The sequence below is a fragment of the Macrotis lagotis genome, chromosome X, assembly GCF_037893015.1.
Source record: "Macrotis lagotis isolate mMagLag1 chromosome X, bilby.v1.9.chrom.fasta, whole genome shotgun sequence".
In the NCBI taxonomy this organism is placed as follows: Eukaryota; Metazoa; Chordata; class Mammalia; order Peramelemorphia; family Peramelidae; genus Macrotis; species Macrotis lagotis.
In genome coordinates this window covers 621,286,204-621,306,736 of record NC_133666.1, presented here as the reverse complement: position 1 = coordinate 621,306,736, position 20,533 = coordinate 621,286,204, and the positions used below count along the sequence as shown (strand labels likewise).

At 36.5% G+C, this 20,533-nt stretch overlaps 1 protein-coding gene across 1 annotated transcript in view; it reads left to right on the top strand.

Moving 5' to 3' along the window:
- MROH1 (maestro heat like repeat family member 1) overlaps window positions 1–20,533 on the top strand; it is a 176,801-nt gene that overhangs the window by 33,042 nt on the left and 123,226 nt on the right. The window contains exons 3-5 of the mRNA XM_074202153.1: window positions 3,516–3,661; window positions 10,207–10,338; window positions 12,731–12,893. Of these exons, the coding sequence (XP_074058254.1) occupies window positions 3,516–3,661; window positions 10,207–10,338; window positions 12,731–12,893 (441 nt within the window). The remainder of the gene's footprint in view (window positions 1–3,515; window positions 3,662–10,206; window positions 10,339–12,730; window positions 12,894–20,533) is intronic.

Genomic DNA, 20,533 nt, shown 5'->3' with positions numbered 1-20,533 from the left:
GCAAATCATTTAATCCTATTTGCTTCAGTTTCCTTAATCTTAATTTTTAGGAAGGAAATTGCAATTTATTCTGATTTATTTGCCAAGAAAATCCATGGACCTATAATCAAAGTTTGAAGTCGGGAAATAGACTGGAAAAATAAGCAAAAAAAAAAATACAGCTTGGGCACAAAGTAAACCAGAATTCCAGAAGAACTGAAGTGAGAGTTTAAAAGTATTTTTATAAATGAAATAAGATTACTAGAAGGAAATATTGGAAAAGAGATTAGAGGGGCAGCTAGGTGGTGCAATGGATACAGCACCAGCCTTGGAGTCAGGAGGACCTGAGTGCAAATCAGGCCTCAAACACTTAGTTACCTAGCTGTGTGACCTTGGGCAAGCCACTTAACCCCATTGCCTTGCAAAAATTAAAAAAAAATAGTTGTATTACCATGACCAAAAAGATTGTCTATATCTCAAGAAATCTTACTTCTCAGATCTCTTAGAACCAGTATGAAAAGTAGACATGGAATCACCACCTGAAAGAAATGCTCAAATGAAAATTTCTGAGAACATTGTACCCAAATCCAGAGTTGCCAGGTCAAAGAAAACAAACCAGAAAGAATGAATTCAAGCATGGAAAGCCACAGTTATGAACATATATATGATACAACAACCATCACAATGAGGAAATGGAAAGTTTGGTATTTGGTATTCCAGAAAGCAAAGAATTGGTTTATATCCAAGAATATCTTAGTTGGAAAAACAGAGTAAAATGCTGCAGAGTGAAGATTGGATCTTTAATAGAGAAATTTCTGAATTTCTGGAATGTCCATTTTTCGGACATGAGAATTTTTAAGCATTCCTAATAAGCTAGAGCTGCATAGAAACTGTGAAGTCCAAACATAAAAGTTGAATAATATAAAAAATTAAGCACAGATAAACGTGAAAAGCTAAACAAAATAAAACTTGTTTTATTCAAATATAGAGATGTTCTTCATCAGGGATCATAAAGCCTAGGAGTGGTCTGATTATGTCTTGATATCCTAAAAGAAGAAAGAAAAGAACTGAGAACTGGGTTGGGGTGAGGAGGTTAGGGAGAATATCTCATGTAATCAGGCTGTGCATGGAGAAGTCTTATTCAAGTAATGAAGAAGATGGGGGAGCAGCTTCATGGGTCTGAACTAGTCAAAGAAAGAAAACTAGGAATGAGCTTCATATATATTTCACTCTTGAGGAAAATGGAAAGGAAAGGAGAATTAGAGAAGAGAGGAATTGGTCCATAGAGAAACAAATTCTAAGGATATACAACAATAGCTATAACTTGCTTTGAAATGGCAAAGAATGGGAGTCAGAGGATGCCTATCAATTGGTAACTGACTGAACAAATTATGGTATATCAGTATATTAGAAGACTGTTGTGTTGTGAGAAATGATGAAGGGAATGGTTTCAGAGAAGTCTGAGAAGGCTTGCATAGACCAGAACAGGAGAACAATTTTGAATGACTTAGGGACTTCATTCAGCAAACAACCAACCACAACTCCAGAGGACCAATGATTAAACATGCTACTCACTTTCTGATAGAGATGAAAGAGAACAGGAGACAGCATAAATACATATATTTTGTGCATGTTAATAATAGCTAACATATAGCATTGTGTCAGACACTGTGCCAAGCACTTTATTACAATTATTATGTCATTTGATTTTTACAACAAGCCTGAAGTTAGGTGCTATATTATTATTATTCTCATTTTACAGATGAGGAAACTGAAGGCAGGTGGAAAATAAATGACTTGCCTAGGATCACACAACTTATAAGTGTCTGAGGCCAGATTTGAACTCAGGTTTTCTAGACTCCAGGCCCAGTGCTTGACTGCAGATTACATATATATTATATCATATCAGATATATAAATATTATATAATATGTAATAAAAATAAAAGGGGATATATTTGTACATAAACATATATCATAATATACATATATAATCTGAGAATTGTTTACATTGTAACTTCCCACTTTATCAATTTACTCATTTCTCATGGCCTCTACTCCTCTTTATTCACACACACATACTGATGGTCATACCATTGATCTTACTATCACCCACAAATATTCCACTTTCATGTTCATGAAATTCTCTTAATCTGATCACAACCTACTATCATTCTGTCTTTCCCTCTACCTTGCAGTGTTGTCCTGTTCTCTATCTAAATTGTGATCTCCAACTAGATGCTATTCTCCCCATCTTGACCCCTTGGTGAACCAGTTTAAGTTGTCCTCTTTTCCTATTACTGATTTTGCTTGTCTAAAATTTAGCTTTAGATTACTCCTACAGTGGTATTGCCTTTATTCCTGCACATACTTGCTGCTGAACTAAGGTGGAGAAAATCAAGCAATTGTTCTGAGCAGATTCACTACAAATTTTTATATAGAAACATTGTGTTATGATCAGCTATGATAGACTTGGTTCTTCTTAGCAATGCAATGATCTAAGACAATTCCAAAGGTCTCATAATAGAAAATGCCATCCTCATCCAGAAAGGGAATTGATGGAGTCTGACTACAGATCAAAGCATATTTTCACTTTCTTTTTTGTGTTTTTTTCTTCTATTTCTTTCACAATATGTCTGATGTAGAGACATGTTTGACATGATTGGACATGTTTAACATATATTGGAGGTGGGGAGGGAAGGAGGAAAATTTGAAACTCAGTCTTATAAAAATGTTAAACTATTTTTACATGGAAATTGGAAAAAATAAAATGCTATTTACATTTTCAAAAAGAATGAATAAACCAAATTTATGTTATATACCCTTTATTACAGCAAGACAATAGTCTTACAACTCTATCATTAACTTGTGCCACACACAGTGGCCTTCCTACTTTTCATGTTATGGAGAAGTCTCTGAAAGCACAAAATAATGTATTGAACATAAGATAAGAGTACAATAATGCTATAGATAGTATATGCCTTGAAAAATCAGTAAAAGGAGGACCATGATGGAAGGAGTTATTGGCACAGGTTTCCATGAAGGGGTTGGGAGGATTTAGATAGGTAGGATGGAAGGAAAAAGTCATTTTAGGAAGGGGGTATAGCATGAGCAAAGGTCTAGAGTCTGAAATGAGCCTATTGTAAAAAGGCTTGCCTAATTTCAGCAGAAACATGATCATAGAGAGTAGTGGAAGATTAACTGGAGAAGGTTGCATGGATTCTCACTATGGAACACAACATTTGCTCAGATGAGGAATTTGGTCCTGAGGAACTGGAATCAGCTAGAGGAATGAAATGTTGGAAAAATTACTTAGGAAGTTGAGTGACAGCTGTATACTAGATGGACTGTAATTAAGTAACAGAAGCTAGGGAGACTTAAGTAAGAAACCATTCATATAATCCATGTATGGATTGGTAAAGTCTTTGGATTAGGATAGCTTTAGGTATGGAGAAAAATTTGAGGGCAAAAATGGTTGGTGAATACAACTTTCTGTTCCTTGATTCATAAAGTCTGCATGTTACTCTCTCTTTTTCAGGGCTTGCCTCTATATTAATAGAAGCATTAACAGACAAGGATCCCTTAGTGCAAGAGCAGCTTTGCAATTCTTTGTGTTACCTTGGAGAATCAAAAGCTGAAGAAGCTCTTAATGCTTGTGATGAGTATCTTCGGCAGCATGAGAAGGTACTGTAGACCTCGGCCTATCATATTTGGGAGAAGCTAGGATTCTTAGGACAAAGGGAAAGGGTTAATTTCCATGGTCTTGTTTTGTCAGTAATGGGATTTTCTTTTATCACCCCTTTTTCTTTTCAAAATTTATCCTCTCTGTACTTGCTGCTGTGCAACTTTCCAGAAAGTTGGCTCTATCTCTTGCTGAAGTATATTTGTATATTTAATTTCTCTAAAGTTAATATCTTGTAGCTCTATAAATTACCTGCTTGATGTAAAACATGATGCTTGGGAAAATGTTTCCAGGAGGGGTGAGATACACTTTTCTGTTGTTCCTTTAAGCACCAGTGGAAGACTGGATCTTTACTTCTAGAATACCTGAGGTAATATGGAAGCTCAACTTGCAGGTGCATTTTTTGATTGCTATAAAAGATTTTGTGTGTCGATATTTTTGCCCCTTTTCTCTTGTGAGTTTTTTCCCCTGAGTAGCTAAGCACCCAAGCTAGTCATCCTCATTACATTCCTAGCAATAGGCAATGCTTCCCTTTGCTTTGATTCACTCTTACTGACTGGATGAAAAAAAGCATTAAGTGCTTAGTATGGGTCAGGAACTAAGCACTGGAAGTACAAATACAAAAAGTGAGAAAGCCTCTGCCCTCAAAGAACTTCCATATCTTAATGAGGAATGGGAAGTTACATTTAGTATACAAATGAAGCTGGAACAGGTCACAAAATTGGCTAATCTCAGCTGGCCCCTTGCAGCCAAACAAACATTCTATTCTTCTCTAATTAATTTGTTACCCCACTCTGCACAGTAATTGTTTCAGGCTTTCTCATCTTCTCAAGCCCCAGCCCCCACTATACATTTTCCCTTCCTTCTTAGCTGAAGACTTAATTTCATATTTCACAGAAAAAATTAAGAACATGACCTTACCTTCTTTCTTCCTCTTCACCTATTACTAAGACATCTTCCTCTATTGTCTACCCGTTCATTCCAGTGCATCTCAGACTCAACATATGTGGTAGATAAAAGATGAAATGACTGAGGAAAGAAAGGTTTGAGTTTGTCAACATCAATTTATTGAGAACTGCCTGCCAATTGCCCAACAAATCAGCAGCAATAACTGTGTAGCACTGAACCCTGAATTCAGAGGGAGATAGACTTTTTTATATTTAAAACAATCAAATTAGACCAATTAATTAAGAGAAAACCAGGATACAATAGTAGATAATCTGATTTTTAGTTGGAGGAAAGATTAGAAACTTTATAAATTGAGAGAAAGAGAGTAAACAGGAGTAATTGCCTGAAATCAGAAATGGGCATCACACTCCCCAAAATATCTGTGAACAATCAAAAGAACAGGGAAACAATAACTGATCTATCAGTATGAGACCAACTTTTATATAAAAATATATGAGATTGATTGATACAATTGGGAGGAAACTACTTACATCAGTTTTTGGGTCTGACTGCAGTTTCTGTAGTCTAGTTTTGGGTCTGATTACAAAAACTACAGTTTCTGATCAGCATAACCTCTGTCTGGGGCAGGGAATCTCCAGCCTGCAAGCAGTATTGGTTTGGTGTTGTCAAGGCCACTGCAGGTAGAACTAAAAATTCTATAAATCTAAAGCTTTTTAGGGATGAATTAATTAAATATTTGACCAAATATAGCCCTCAAATAATGTTATAACTATCTAAATAACATTCTCCACTCCAACCTAGGTCAGGGTCTCTAAACAGCTTATAGAGATGGGCTAGTTTCTCAGTCATGCAGGGCTAGGTTCAAACAGTGCAGTAAAGTTTTCCTCCACTCCCCACAATTGATTAAAATTTTCTCACAAGACAGAAACTGGAAAGGAACTATAATTGAATAGAAAGAAAGGGAACTGAGCAAGGTCCAGAATTTAGTCACAAAAAAGAAATCAGGGTGGTCCATTCAATTCCCACATCCTACTCCAATCCCCTCAATTCCCTTACATGTCCAAAACAGAACTCATTATCTCTCAAACCAACTTCCCTTTTAAACTTTCTTATTATTGTTGAGGAAAACTCCACTTTTTTAGTCACCTAGAACTGCATGCTAGATAATGCTTCCTCTGTGAGAAGTAGTGCAGAGGTGGAGTGAGCTTCCAGGACACAGTAGAGAAAGTCCTATGGAACTGAGTTCCAAGTGCAGCCTAGAGAGGAATGAAGGCATCTGTGGCCTGGGTCTCCTTAAATTGGAGAGTCTGAGAGGAACAAGCCATCAGAAGATGAGGCCATGAGGGGAAGCTTTTATGGCAGAGTAGTAGGAAGCAATGCAGCTGAAATTCCACCTACAATTCCACACATATCTAGGAAATGCCCCAGGCTGAATTCTTATGGGGAAATCTAAGAAAAACCAGTGAATCCAGGTTGACATCTAGATAAAGACACTAGGGACTGATTTGAGGCAGGAGCACATCACATGTAGAGCACTGAAGCACTACGGAGAGGCTGAGCACACTAGGACAAGAAGAGATCATACCCTCAGACCAATATTGAGTCATTTCATTGGGGACAAGGTGCAAGCTAGCAACTGTGTTGCCCTTTATCCAGTTGTGAGTCACAGATCTGGATCTACCCTGGGGTGGGTGGAAGAGACCTGAAACATACAGTGGTGATGTTACTGGGTATGGAGGTCCTTGGGAGTGTACCAAGAAAGGGGAAAAGCAAGTAACAGCATTTTACTTAAGATTCTAGGAATAGAACAAGATCTCAGTTCAGCATCTATCCCAGAATGCAGAGATGGCTAGAGCAAGAAGCTCAAACCATTTCTGCCACTCAGAACCAGCAGAACTTCCTGGCTGAGTCCAGCAGCATTTTATTATGACTTTAACTGAAGCCCAGATCAGAAAATTGTAGCGCTCAGACTAGCGGGATAGGAATCAGATTTTGTAGAGCTCATATCACCCTAAGATCACTGAAAATTTGCAGGTGCCCAGACTGTCTCCAAGAATGTCCCCAAAATATATCCCTGTATTTTTATAATATTAAGGACCAAGAAAACAGCAACAAGACTAGGCTAGACCTTTCCTCCAGAAGTGTGGCAGAATCCATCCCTAATATCAAATCTGAAGACAGGAAGTAGTAGGCTGGAAGAATGAGAAAACAAAAAAAAAAGAAATCCATTATGAGCTATTTTTGGTGGCAGAGATGTGTCTTGTGGCTCAAGACAAAAAAAAAAAGACACAAATTAGAAGAGGGGAATGACTCCAAACTGTCTATTCAAAGAAAAATAACAGCTTGACCACAAACTTAACTAAAATTCTTGAAATATATGAAGCAAAAGGTGCAAAAAAAGTTTACATTTTTTTTTAATGAAATGAGAGCACTTGAAAAAATTAGAAAAGAGATAAGAGCTATGGGAGAAAGGAGCTAACAGTTTGACATAGAAGATATAAAACTTCGCTCAAGGAAAAAACTCTGAAAATTAGCATGGATGAAAAAGAAGTCAATGACTCCAAAAGACAACAAAAATAACACAATTAGAAGACTGAAAAATACAAGAAAATGTAAGGTATTACATAGTCAAAAACAGTGTCCTAGAAAACAGACTAAGGAGAAAAAAAAATTTAGAATCATTGGACTATTTGAATTCCATGACCAAAATAAGAGCTTTGACATATTATTTCAAGAAATCTTAAAACTGCTCTGGTTTCTTAGAACTAGTAGGCAGAATGGAACTAATAGAATGAATCCATCAGTTATATCTTTAAAAAACTGCCAAATCAATATGCCTTGGAACATCATAGCCAACATCCAGAGCTTCCAGATCAAAGAAAAAAAATACACCAAGTTCTTAGAAAGAATTTTAAATTGAGGAGCCACAGTCAGGATCACCTTTGATTTAGCAACTATCTCTATAAAAGAGTAGAGAACTTGGAATATAATATTTCCAGAAGGCAGAGGTATGGACTTAAAACAACCAAGAATTAGTTATCCAAGATAACTGAGTAGTAATACTCTTTAATGAAATAAAGGATTAAGCAGCATTCTGATGAAAAGATCAGAGTTGCATAGAAACTTTGAAGTTCAAACACAGGAGTTAAGAGAAACAAACAGTCAACATGAAGATTTGCATTCATGTAAATTATTTACATTTTAATATATGGAGATGATATATGTGCTCCTCTGAACTCTACTATCAACCAGGGTGATAGAGGACATCTACTTAGTTCTGGGAATGATTCTGTTATATCTCAAGTATTTTAACAGAAGAATGGAAAGGAAAGAAAGGAAATTACCACAGAGGAAAAAGAAGGAAGAGTTAGGGAAAATTTTCTCACATAATTAGGATACATATATCCATATAAATTGAGGTTAAGGGGAGCAGCTGACAGTTAAACTTCACCTGAACTTGTTAAAGGAAAGAATAAAACACACACACAGGGATAATTTGAAAATATGTTTTTATTCAACAGAGACAGGAGGGAAAGGGGATATGAGAGACTGAAAATTAAGAGGAGGATACCTTATGGGAGGGATTATTAGTCTTAAGCAAAAGAAACTCTTTAAGATTGTTTTGTTTTTGTTTTTTTATTTTTGCAAGGCAAATGGGGTTAAGTGGCTTGCCCAAGGCCACACAGCTAGGTAATTATTAAGTGTCTGAGATCTGATTTGAACCCAGGTACTCCTGACTCCAGGGCCGGTGCTTTATCCACTGCGCCACCTAGCCGCCCCCCCCCCCCCTTTTTAGAGAAACTCTTTAAGATTGTACAAAAATATTTATAGGTCTGTCTAGATGGTATACTAGGAATTTGAAGGGTTGCCCATAAATTGGAGAATGGATGATCACATTTGGTATGTAAATGTGCTAGAATACTATTGTGATGTAAAAAATAATGAAGAGGATTATTTCAGAGAAACCTAGGAAGGCTCATATGATCTGATGCAGAGAGAAATGAATAGAAGCAGACCAATATGCAGACATCAATATAGTAAATGGCCTAATGGTTTTGAAAGAGCATAATGATGAAACAATTCCAGGAGACTAATGATGAAACGTGATAAAGAAGTGATGGAAATTTTTCTTTGATCATCTAGACATGCCTATAGTGATATTTATTGTTCTTTAATTCTCAGTGTGATGTGAGGGAAGGATTAGAGTAGAGGGTAAGAAATAAAGACATACACATACAAATATTATTTTTAAAAAGTAAGGCCAGCAGATCCAAGATGGTTGAGTAAAGGCAAGGACTCAGCTAAACTCTGCTAAATTCCCCTCCAAGTAATATTAAAATAATATCTCAAAAAGAATCCTGGAGTGGCAGAAGAACCAAAAATGGATGTGGTGAGATTTTCCAGTCCAAAAACTTAGAGGGTTATAGGAAAAGTCTGTTTCACTGGGTGAGAGTAGAGTGTGATCTAGCACAGTGTAATCCTGACCCAACAAGCCAGCAGCAGACCTTTAGTGAGACTGAATCAGAGGCAGCAGCAGCTTCCAAAGTTCTTAGCACACAGATAGTAAGGGGATCAGTCAACTGCTCAGAAGGAGATTACAGGAGTCCCTTTGCTAGTTCTTTGTTTTTTTTTTTAAGATTTCTTTTTTATTAAAGATATTATTTGAGTTTTACAATTCCCTCCCATCTTACTCCCCCTACCCCCATCTTACTCCCCCCCCCCATGGAAAGCAATCTCTCAGTCTTTACTTTGTTTTCATGTTGTACATTGATCCAAATTGAGTGTGATGAGAGAGAAATCATATAGTTAAGGAAGAGACAAGAAGTCTAAGAGGTAACAAGCTCAGACAATAAGATACCTTGTTTTGTTTTTTTTTTAATTTAAAGGGAATAGTCCTTGAACTTTGTTCAAACTCCATGGCTCTTTATCTGGATACAGATGGTACTCTCCTTTACAGACAGCCCAAAATTGTTCCCAATTGTTGCACTGATGGAATGAGCGAGTCCTTCAGGGTTGAACATCACCCCCATGTCACTGTTAGGGTGTATAGTGTTTTTCTGGTTCTGCTCATCTCACTTAACATCAGTTCATGCAGATCCCTCCAGGCTTCTCTGAAATCCCGTCCCTCCTGGTTTCTAATAGAACAATAGTGTTCCATGACATACATATACCACAGTTTGCTAAGCCATTCCCCAATTGAAGGACATTTACTTGATTTCCAATTCTTTTCAAATAAGGGAGAGTGGAAGGGAAAGGGAGGAAAAGAGGGAATTTGGAATTCAAAATTTTAAAAACTATGTTAAAACTTTTTACATGTAATTAGAAAAATATAAAATATTTATAGGGGGAAAAAATGTGAGACCACAGGAACAGAGGATATTTTCACCATGAAAAGTAAGATGTGAAAGGTGGAGTGAGCTTCTAGGGTGAAGAGGCTCTGTGGCATATTAGAGGAATGACTGTACAGATGAATCAACAGTACAACCTGAAGTGGTAGGCAGTAGACAAGAGAACCATTGACAATGATTGCTGTGAGCAAAGTGTATCAGGTGTAGAGGAATTCTTCAGTCCCCTCTTAGAGCATTTCATTAATTAATGGACCTCTCAACTTGACCTGTGGATTGTTCTTGTCTTTTAGCTAGCATACCCATACAGAGTCATTATCCTGAAGGCCATGGAAACGATTGTGAGAAATAACATAGATGAGCTGGATAGGTGCACAGCCAAGATCGTTATCATTTTGGCCTCAAATGAAATGACCAAATCTAAGGTAAGAACTGAACACATTAAAAACAATTTTCATATTCTTTCTTATCTGCCTTGAAGAATGAACTACTTATTTTGCCAGTAAATTCTATCTTTAACTGCAGTTTCTACATTAGCAACAGCACTGAAATATTTAAAATGTGTTCCTCTACTGTCTGATTTCTGAGGGTTTAAGAGTACCTTCTAGAAAAGAGGTATCGAATTAGGACCCTTGAGCTACTCTGGGCACATACATTGCCCAGTGCTGTGGGGACCAGATTAAAATACAATTGGGAAATGTCTAACAAAGTAAATAAAAATATGATATAGATAATGTTAATTTGTGAGTTTGTAAATTAATATGTCACTTGAATTTGACCCCACTGCTCTAGAGGAACGAAACCTTCTAAAGTCCTTGAGATATAGATTTGGATGCAGAATGAACTGAGTTTTTCAAGTGGGAAGCTAAAGTCAGAGCATAGTATTTAATATTCCATAGGAGCCATAGTAGCACCTATTACTCCTTGGAAAACTATACTTTCTCCAGCATATTCTTTTCTCTATACAGTATTCAAGCATACAGTACTATGGAGCTTCTAAACTTCTAAATTAACCTTTATGGAAAGAAAAGGTACGAAGAGAGCATGATATTGTGGAAAAAGCTCTTGAGTAGGAGTTATATAGCCTAGTTTCTAAACATGGCTGAGTTATCTTGAGTCACTGAGTTATCCTGAGTCCTTACTTAAGTCATTTACCCTGACAGGGCCTTAGTTTCTCTATTAATAAAAGGAGGGCAATAGACTATGTGGTTACTTGATCTTGTCAATTCTGACATTCTGTGATTTCAGCTAATTCATTTTTGTTTTGCAACAAAAGTGATGACTGGGATCACTTAAGAGTTTGTAAAAGAATTTGTGTTCTGGCACTCAGGCCATCATTTGGTCACCTAATGATTTTTCTTGTTTATTTGTTTCTCCCTAGAAACTGTTTAACTCATAGTTTCAGGGGCATATACATCATAGGTCTGTAGTGCTTGCTATATTTAACTTTAATTTTATTGATATTTTTTACTTTTATCACCTTCATTTCCAAATAGATCCCTCCATTATTCCCTATCCCAAGATATTCTTTATTTTAAAAAAGGAGTATTTTTAAAGAAAGAAATGAAAAATATTTTCCTGAAAAAAAAAAGTTGACATCAATTCACGCAAACAATGTAGTTAGTCCTCCATTCCTGCCCCTGGGGTGGGGGGGGTGGAGAAAAATTTTCATAGAATCACAAACTGTGGAGTTTGAAGGAACCTCAGGGGTCATCTAGTCTAACCTATATATGCAAAGAATTCCAATTTTAGCATACTTGACAAGTTGATATTTAGCCTCTGCTTGAAGAACCCCCAAAATGAAATAATCCATCACTATGGAGGCAGCCCATGTCACTTTTGGACTACTCTAATTTGAGAGCAGTTTTTCCTTATATCAAGCCTAAATTTGCCTCTTTGCAACTTCTACCCTTTGTTCCTGATGTTTGCTTTCTAGGACCAAAGAAAACAAATCTAATCCCTCCTCTGTAATGCAGCCTTTCAAATACTTGAACACTTGAACAAAGTCTGTGTTTCCCTTGAGTCTTTTCTCCTCCAGGCTAGACATTTTTCAACTAATCTTCATATGACATGGACTTAAGTACTTGCACCACCCTAGTATATTAACAATGGCTTTCTTAAAGAAGACATTCAAAATTGAACATAATATCTGTTCTCCAGGGCCTACCTTAGTTATAATTACACTGCATTCAGGATTGGATTTTGATTGTTACTGTTCCTTTTCTTCATGTGTTGTTGTATTTCTGGTTTTACTTATTTCATTTTGCATTAGTTCATGTAAGTCTTCCTTGAATCTTCAAATTCTTCATAGTGATAAGTTTTTACATTACATTAATACAATAATATCAAATTAACATTCTATAGTATAACTTTTGATAGACACTGAACTTTGTTTTCAGTTCTTTGCTATCCCATATCATGCTTTTGTATGTAAGGAACTTTTCTTATTGTCTTTGTTCTCCTTGGGCACATATCTTTGGATCAAAAGGAACATTTGCTTTTTTGTATAATTCTAAATTGCTTTTGGGAATGACTGTAGTAATTAATAGCTCCATCTACAGTGTATTAATGTGGAGACCTTAATTTTCCATGACATTTAGGATGACCATTGGTTTTTGTGGAGAGTACAGAAAGTTGAAAAGCTTCTCACTCCCCTACCTTACAGGGATTCCAATATCTCATGCACAAGGATCTGTTTCTCTTTTTACCTCCCCTTGGTTTTTAGTGATGTTTTAGATCTGATTTGCCTTTCCTGATTGTTGTTAGAATGTATGGTAATATCTTTTTTATCTGTTATATCTATTCACTATGATCTAGGAATTAATCCCAGATTGGCAGCAGGCTGCAAGCAATGTTCTTGTTGCTGTGGGGAAACGGTTTATCAACAAAGTGATGGAGGAGGTTTTGACCAAATTTCAGCCAGGGATCCTGCCTCATTATTTTGTCATGCAGACATTTGCAAACCTCTCTATCACCAATGGTAGGTTCCAGTTATGTTCTCTTCTTTCTTTCTCCCTCATCTCACAACTTTGATCCTAAGTTAGCAAAAGTAGCTTCATGCTGTGGTGATTAGACTGTTGGACATGTAAGTTAGTCATGAGACCAGAGCTAGAGTCCTTTACCTAACACCCACTAACTGGATCAGCATGGCAAAGTCATTTCATTTCAGTGAGCCATAGTTTTCTTACTTGCAAAATGGTAGTAATAAGACCTATAAGAAACTACCTCTGAAGGTTGTTGTGAGGCTTAAATGCGATAAGGTATGCAAAGTGCTTTGAAAATCTTAACATGCTAAATATTATTGCAGTTAATAAAGAGCTGGTAACTGGCAGTCAGGAGACCAGGCTTTCTAAGTCACAGTGTTCCCACTGACTCACAGTGTGACTTTAGGCAAGTCCTTAATTGCTTTCCCTTTCCAGCTGGTCAATTTGAGTTTTAGATGAGTTGTATTCCTTTTCCAGCTGGTCAGTTTTATTTTTTTGAAGATTTATATTCTTTTTCCAGTTAGTTATTTTTACTTTTACTTTCAGTCAATTTTTTCACCATTTTCTTGTATGAATCTTATTTTGTTTTTTCTATTTTTCTTCCTCTCTTCTTTGGTTTTTAAATTCTTTTTTAAGCTTTTCTGTGAGGTTTTAGATTACTTCCCCCATAGGAAATTTTTCACTGCTTCTTCTGAGGTGGCATTTTTAACATCTTTATTTGCATAGTAACTTTCTATGATTAGCACTCTTTTAGTTTTTTGCTCATTTTGATTGTTTGAGCTCTGTTCTGGGGTATAGGGAATATAGAGCCAAACTCTTTGGGGAGGGGCTGGAGTCTGATTCCTAGCTTATCACTGGCCAAGATGTCACCTAAACAGCCCAGGCATTGCCTGTGCAGAGGTTTGTTTCTTCCTTTATGTACAGGCTCTGTGTTTGCAATGATTTGTTCCCAACCCAGTCCCGTCTTTTGCCCCAATGTTCCCAGGGTTTAGACTTTGTTTGGGGTTGGGACCTTCCTTGCTGGCTTGCTCTCTAGCTGCCAGAACCTGAACTGTACTGTGGCTAAAAGTCTCCCATTGGCTTTCTCCCTCTCCTGCCTTGTTAGGCTTTACTTCTTCTTTTCCTCCAAAGACACAGACCTTCACTGAAGATCCACCACCAAAGATCTACAGTTGAAAACTTCTAAATAATGTTTTACAAAACCTCCAGGTCCAATTCTAAGAAACAGGTTTTTGAGTTGTTTTTGGGAAGAGGGCTGCTGATATTTCATAACTGGTGTGATACTTGCATAGGTGCACAACCTCCCCAAAGATTGAGAAACCCAAAATTAAGCAAACCCTACAGAGCACTGAAGATCATCCCTGTCAAGTCTAGGTGGTTTTCATATCCTTTTGCCCCAGCCTTGGCTGTGGAGTTTCTGGTATAGAGGGTATTTACCAATTTGACACAAACTTCCTGATCTGACTTGAAAAAGGTTTTGTTCCTTGTTCCCTTAAAGAGTTATTTAATCCACAATTCTTTTTTCCTGAGCACCCTGAGAGACACTGTCCTTGAACTCCTATTTTATTATGGGAGACCTAGACCATACCCACTGAGAGAGAGAGAGAGAGAGTAAGTGATATAGCGGAAAAAGTGGAACCACAAAGCCTAAATAATTCTACCTCTGATATTAATTATATAACTTATGGGAAGTTATTTAACCCAAGTTAATCAACAGTCAACAAGTCTTTATTACTTTATCACTAACTATGTACCAAGTACTGTGCTAGTTATACATGCAAGTGATTATATTCAAAGATTTTCTATTCCAGTGGAGGAGACAGTAAGGACATATATCAATATATTCAGAATAAATACGGAGAAAATGAATATAAAGTAGTTCAAGGAAGTTTGAGAAGGCAGGACTGTAGACATTAAAGAGATTAGGAAAAGTGTAATTGTTGAAGGTCACGTCTGAGTGTGATTTGAAGAAAGGGCTATGACTTGAAAGGAGAAAGTATTCTTAAAGTAGAAGTGAGGAATGAGTGCAGATAAGCATGAGAGAAAGCAAGTGTAAAGGTGCAGAGAGAGGAGTTTTAGGGTATTGTAAATGATGAAGAAAAGGCTTGTTTGACTGGATCATCATCAAGGATAAAGAGTAATATGTACTGAATCTGCAAAATAGATTAGGTCAAAATAGTAAAGTGTTTAAAAAGGACTTTTATGCATTTTAGAGGCAAAAGGAAGCCACGGGAGCTTACTGAGGGACATGATTATATATATATATATATATATATATATATATATATATATATCACACTTTTTTTGGTTTTTGCAAGGCAATGGGTTTAAAGTGACTTGCCCAAGGTCATACAGCTAGGTAATTATTAAGTGTCTGAGACCAGATTTGAACTCAGGTCCTCCTGACTCATACACACTTAAAGAAAATAATTTTGGTAACATTATGGAAGGAAGACTGAAATGTAAAGACATTTGAGTCAAGGAGATCAATGAGGAGGCAAATGTAATAATTTAGGCAAGAGAAGATGAATGCTTGATCTTAAGCTGTATGTGAATATTAACGAGTCAGATTTGAGAAGTGTTAGGAAGTAGAAATAGCAAGATTTAACAACTTTTTATACACACAGGATAAGGAAGAATGTGGAGTTAAGGTCACCAGTATTATGAACTTGGGGGTTTTGGGTGGTAGTGCTTTTGAAGTTTGGAAGGGGGGAAAATTTGTGAGTCAGTTGAGTTTGAGATTTCTCTCACACATTAACTTTTAAATGTCCAATATGTAATTAGTAGTGCAAGATCGAAGCTCAGGGTAGAATGAGAATGATAATAAAACCCATGGGAGCTGATAAGTACACTGAGAGAGAAAGTATAGAGGAAAAAGAGTAATAAACATAGGTCAGATCTTTGAGGAACGTACAGGAAACATGAACTGGATGATGAAGTAGCAAAGGAGACTGAAAAGCTGTGGTTAGATAAAAAGAACTACTCAAGAAAATTTTCATAAAACCACAGGGAGGAGTGAGTATCAGAGATGGTCTGCATTGTCACATGCAGCTATTGGATCTTGAGGTATGACTGAGAAAAAACCCATCAGAATTAGCAGTTAACAAATCATTTCTAACTATGGAATGAATGTGAGATGAGCAAATAAAGACAGAAAGGATTCATAGTTTATTTTTTTTTTCCCCTGGAATTTTGAGAAAGGAAGATGAAATAAAAGGTAGTAGTTTGAGCAAATGAGGGAATCCAGGGAAATTATTTTATTTTATTTTTATTTATTTAAAGCAATAGGGTTAAGTAACTTGCCCAAGGTCACACAGCTAGGCATTTATTAAGAAAAGAGTGCTTGTGGTCACTCACAAATTGAAGCTCAGACCTGGAGAGCAATGACCACACCTCTTCTTAGATTTTACCAATTTGAAAGAACTAAAAGTTTACAAATTCCCAGAGTTAATTTGGAAAACAGCTGAACAAAAATCCTGAAGCTTGGAACAGGGCCCCAGCTGAGCCCAACATAAAAAAAAGTCAAGAAATGGGCTGAAAAAAATGACAAAAACAGCAACAAAAAAAAAATCCTAACCATAGGAGGTTACAAAATGAAAACACAAAGTCAAAAGAAGACAGCAAAGTAAAACTGATAAATTCAAAACCTCAAAGAATATGAATTGGTTTAGGCCCAAAACAAATTCCTAGAAAAGCTAAAAAAGGATTTTGAAAATCAACTATGTAAAGGAAAAATTGGGAAAAGAAATTAAAGTGATGAAAGATAATCAAGAAAAAAAGTAATGGCTTGGAGCCACAAAAAAGTACTGAAGAAAATAACACCTTAAAAAACAGAATAGACCAAACAATAAAAGAGAGACTAATGCCTTGAAAAGCAGAATCGGTCAAATCGAAAAATATATATAAAAATTCACTGAAGGAAAGAACATCTTAAAAAGTAGAAATAGGGGTGGCTAGGTGGCATGGTGTATAGAGCACTGGCCCTGGAGTCAAGAGTACCTGAGTTCAAATCCGGCCTCAGACACTTAATAATTACCTAGTTGTGTGACCTTGGGCAAGCCACTTAACCCCATTTACCTTGCAAAATCCTTAAAAAAAAAAGATATAAAAGGTAGAAATAGCCAAAAAGAAAAGGAGATACAAAAAGCTCACTGAAGGAAATAATTCCTTAAAAATTAGAATCAGGTAAATGAAAACCAATGACTTTATAAAACATCAAGAAACAAATAAAACAAAATCAAAAGGATGAAAAAATGTGAAATATCTCATTGTAAAAATATCTGACCTAGAAAATAGATCTAGATGATCTAATTTAAAAATCATTAGACTACTTGAAAAATCACAATAAAAAAAAGAGCCTAGACATTGGTATTTCATACTTTTTTGTTTGTTTGTTTTTGCAAGGCACTGGGGTTAAAGTGACTTGTCCAAGGTCACACAGCTAGGGAATTATTAAATGTCTGAGGCTGAATTTGAACTCAAGTCCTTCTGACTCCAGGGCTTGTGCTCTTATCCACTGTAGACATTGTTTCTGAAGAAATCATTAAGGAAAACTGCCCTGATATTCTAGAACCAGAAGGAAGAACAAAAGTTGAAAGAATATACCCTTCACTTCTTAAAAGAGATTGCAAAAACAGCTAGGTGGTACAGTGCATAGAACACTGACCCTGGAGTCAGGAGGACCTGAGTTCAAACCCGGCCTCAGACACTTAATAATTATCTAGCTGTGTGGCCTTGGGCAAGCCACTTAGCCCCATTGCCTTGTAAAGAAACAAACAAAAAAAAAAGGTAAAAGAGATCTCAAAATGAAAACTCTCAGGAATATATTATCTTCAAATCTAGAACTCTCAGGTCAAGGTGAACATCCTACAAGCAGCCAGAAAGAATCAATTAAAATTTTGTGGAACTTCATTCACAAAAACATTTCTAGCAGTTTTCTACATTAACAATTTGGAAGGCTTGATATATTCCAGAGAGCAAAGGAATTATGATTACAACCAGGAGTCATCTACTTAGCATAATCCTTAGGATGGTAGGGATTTTGTGTATGTGGGGAATCAGGGAGACAGAGAATTTTCAATAATTTCTGATGAAAATTTGCTCTAAATCACTATTGATCAAAGAAATTAAAAACAACTCTAAGGTACCACCCCTCACCTTTGAGATTGGTTAATATGACAGAAAAGGAAAAAAAGACAAATGTTGGAAGGGATGTGGGGAAATTAAAATGCAATGTTGATGAAGTTGTAAACTGAATCAACCATTCTGGAGATCAATTTGCAACTGTGCCCAAAGGGCTATAAAACTGTATACCCTTTGAGCCTTCATCACCCCTACTAGGTCTGTATCCAAAAAGAGATTTAAAAAAAAGGACTTATTTGTACAAAAATAGTCATACCAGGTCCTTTAGTAGTGGCAAAGAATTGGAAATTGAGGGGATGCCCATGAATGACTGACCAAATAATAGAATCTGATTGTGGTGGAATACTATTGTGCTATATGAAATGATAAGCACGGACAACTAGGTGGCACAGTGGATGGAACTTCAGCTCTTGAGTTAGAAGGACCCAAGTTCAAATGTGACCTCAGGCACTTAATACTTAGTTAGGGACCTTGGGCAAGATACTTAACCCATTGCCTTGCAAAAAAATTTAAAAAAATTAAAAAAGATGATGAGCAGGATCCTTCAGAAAAACCTGGAAAGACTTACAAGATCTGATAGAAAGTGAAGTGAGCAGAACCAGGAGAGCATTATGTACAGTAGCAACAATATTGTACAATGATCAGTTGTGAAGGATTTGAACTATTCTCATTGATATAATGATCCAAGACAATTCCAAAGGTCTTAGGATAAAAATGCTATCTATTTTCAGAGGAAAAACTTTTGGAATATGAATGCAGATAGAAGAATATTATTTTTTAACTTTATTTTTTTGGTCTGTTTTCTTTCACAAGCCGACTAATAGAATGTTTTTATGACTGCATATATATAAAACATATCAAATTGCTTGCCTTCTCAATGAAGGGGAAGGGAAGACTGGAGAAAGAAAATTTGGAATTCAGTATTTTAAATAACATATATAAAATTTTTTCAAATGTAATTGGATAAAAATAAAATAGTAATTTTTTTAAAATTTTATTTCTTTCATGAAAGATAAGATCTTTCATCCTGTCTTTATGGAGGTATTCTTAAATTCTTGTCCTTCTGTTTAAGATTTGAATGAGAAGTGATAGCTGAGTAGACAGTCTGCTGGAAAATATGGAAAAGATAGATATGATAGCAAGAACAGATGTAGATGATTTGACTGTCAAGAAGAAGGGTCACCTCATCATTAGAGACTGCTAAAAGGAAGAGAGTGGAGATTGGTTTCCGTAGGTTGAGATGATAGGAGCAGCTAGGTAGCATATTGGATAGAGCACCAGCCTGGAGTCAGGAGGACCTGAGTTCAAATCCGATCTCAGATATTTAATAATTACCTAGCTGTGTGACCTTGGGCAAGCCACTTAACCCCATTGCCTTAAATAAAAAAAATTAAGGGAAAAGAAACGTTGTGTCACGTGATCTGTCTTTGTCAAGAGGTAAAGTCCTTAGCTGAGAGAGGAGGAGGAAGGGTAATTTGGGAGATTGGAAGGAAGAGAAGGTTTGGCACAGTTTCTGTGGAGAGGGAGAGAAGGAATCAATTTGGAAGAAGCATTTGCCTTACTGTAGGGAGGGCCCAGGTGTGGTTGGAGAGTATAAATGTATTTTTCAGTATGGTTGTGTTCTTTTCAGCTTGGTCAAGCATTACTGAGACTAGAGTTCTGTCTTCTGTACCTTTCTGTATTTCTCTGAAGGAGTTGACAGAATGTACAGTATCATATCCAAAAATACACAGTCAGAAAGAGGAAGAGGTAAGACACTTATACAGCTGAAGAAATAAAGGTTTGGAGAGATTATAAAACTGTGATCTTTATAAAATTGAATCAATAGTACTTGCGTTATCTACCTAGGTGATTGCTGAGAGGAATGTGATTGTAGAGCTTACGAGTGGTACAATCTGGTCTAGAACCCAAGCCTCCTGAATCCCTGTTCATTAATTTTTAACTGTGCCACACCCCTTCCTACTTCTCCAGCTGCTCTGGGAAAATCACTTGTTTCTGCCAACTTTGCTCATGCTAAAAGATCCCCTGTGGTCTCTTATATAACAACAGCATTGGATTTAGAGTAGAATACCACCCTTTTGTGAAAGACCATTTGCTCAGTTCTAGTTTGGTACTTGGTGATGTAAGAGGACTGCTGATTATTTATATTGATTCTTCAGGAAGGAACTGCAGTATTCTGTGGTGATCCTTTCTCCAGTTAGTAGCCTACTGTATGACTGAATGCAACATCTCCTTATGGAGATGCCAGGGCCCAAGTACATTCTACAGGTTAAGACAAATCAAATTTTATGAACCTCTCTTTTTTTAATCCCCCCCCCAAATAGTTTTATATAGGTGAGAGAGATGATACCATTAACATCTCTATGGCAGGGGGCACAAAAGGCCAGCCTGAACAAAGGATGATGGGTACTTTGGTAGGGGGAGTGTTTTTCATTAATTATTATCACCTTCAAGCTTTTTTTCCATTACCTTGTGTCAGAATGCCATCTCTTAT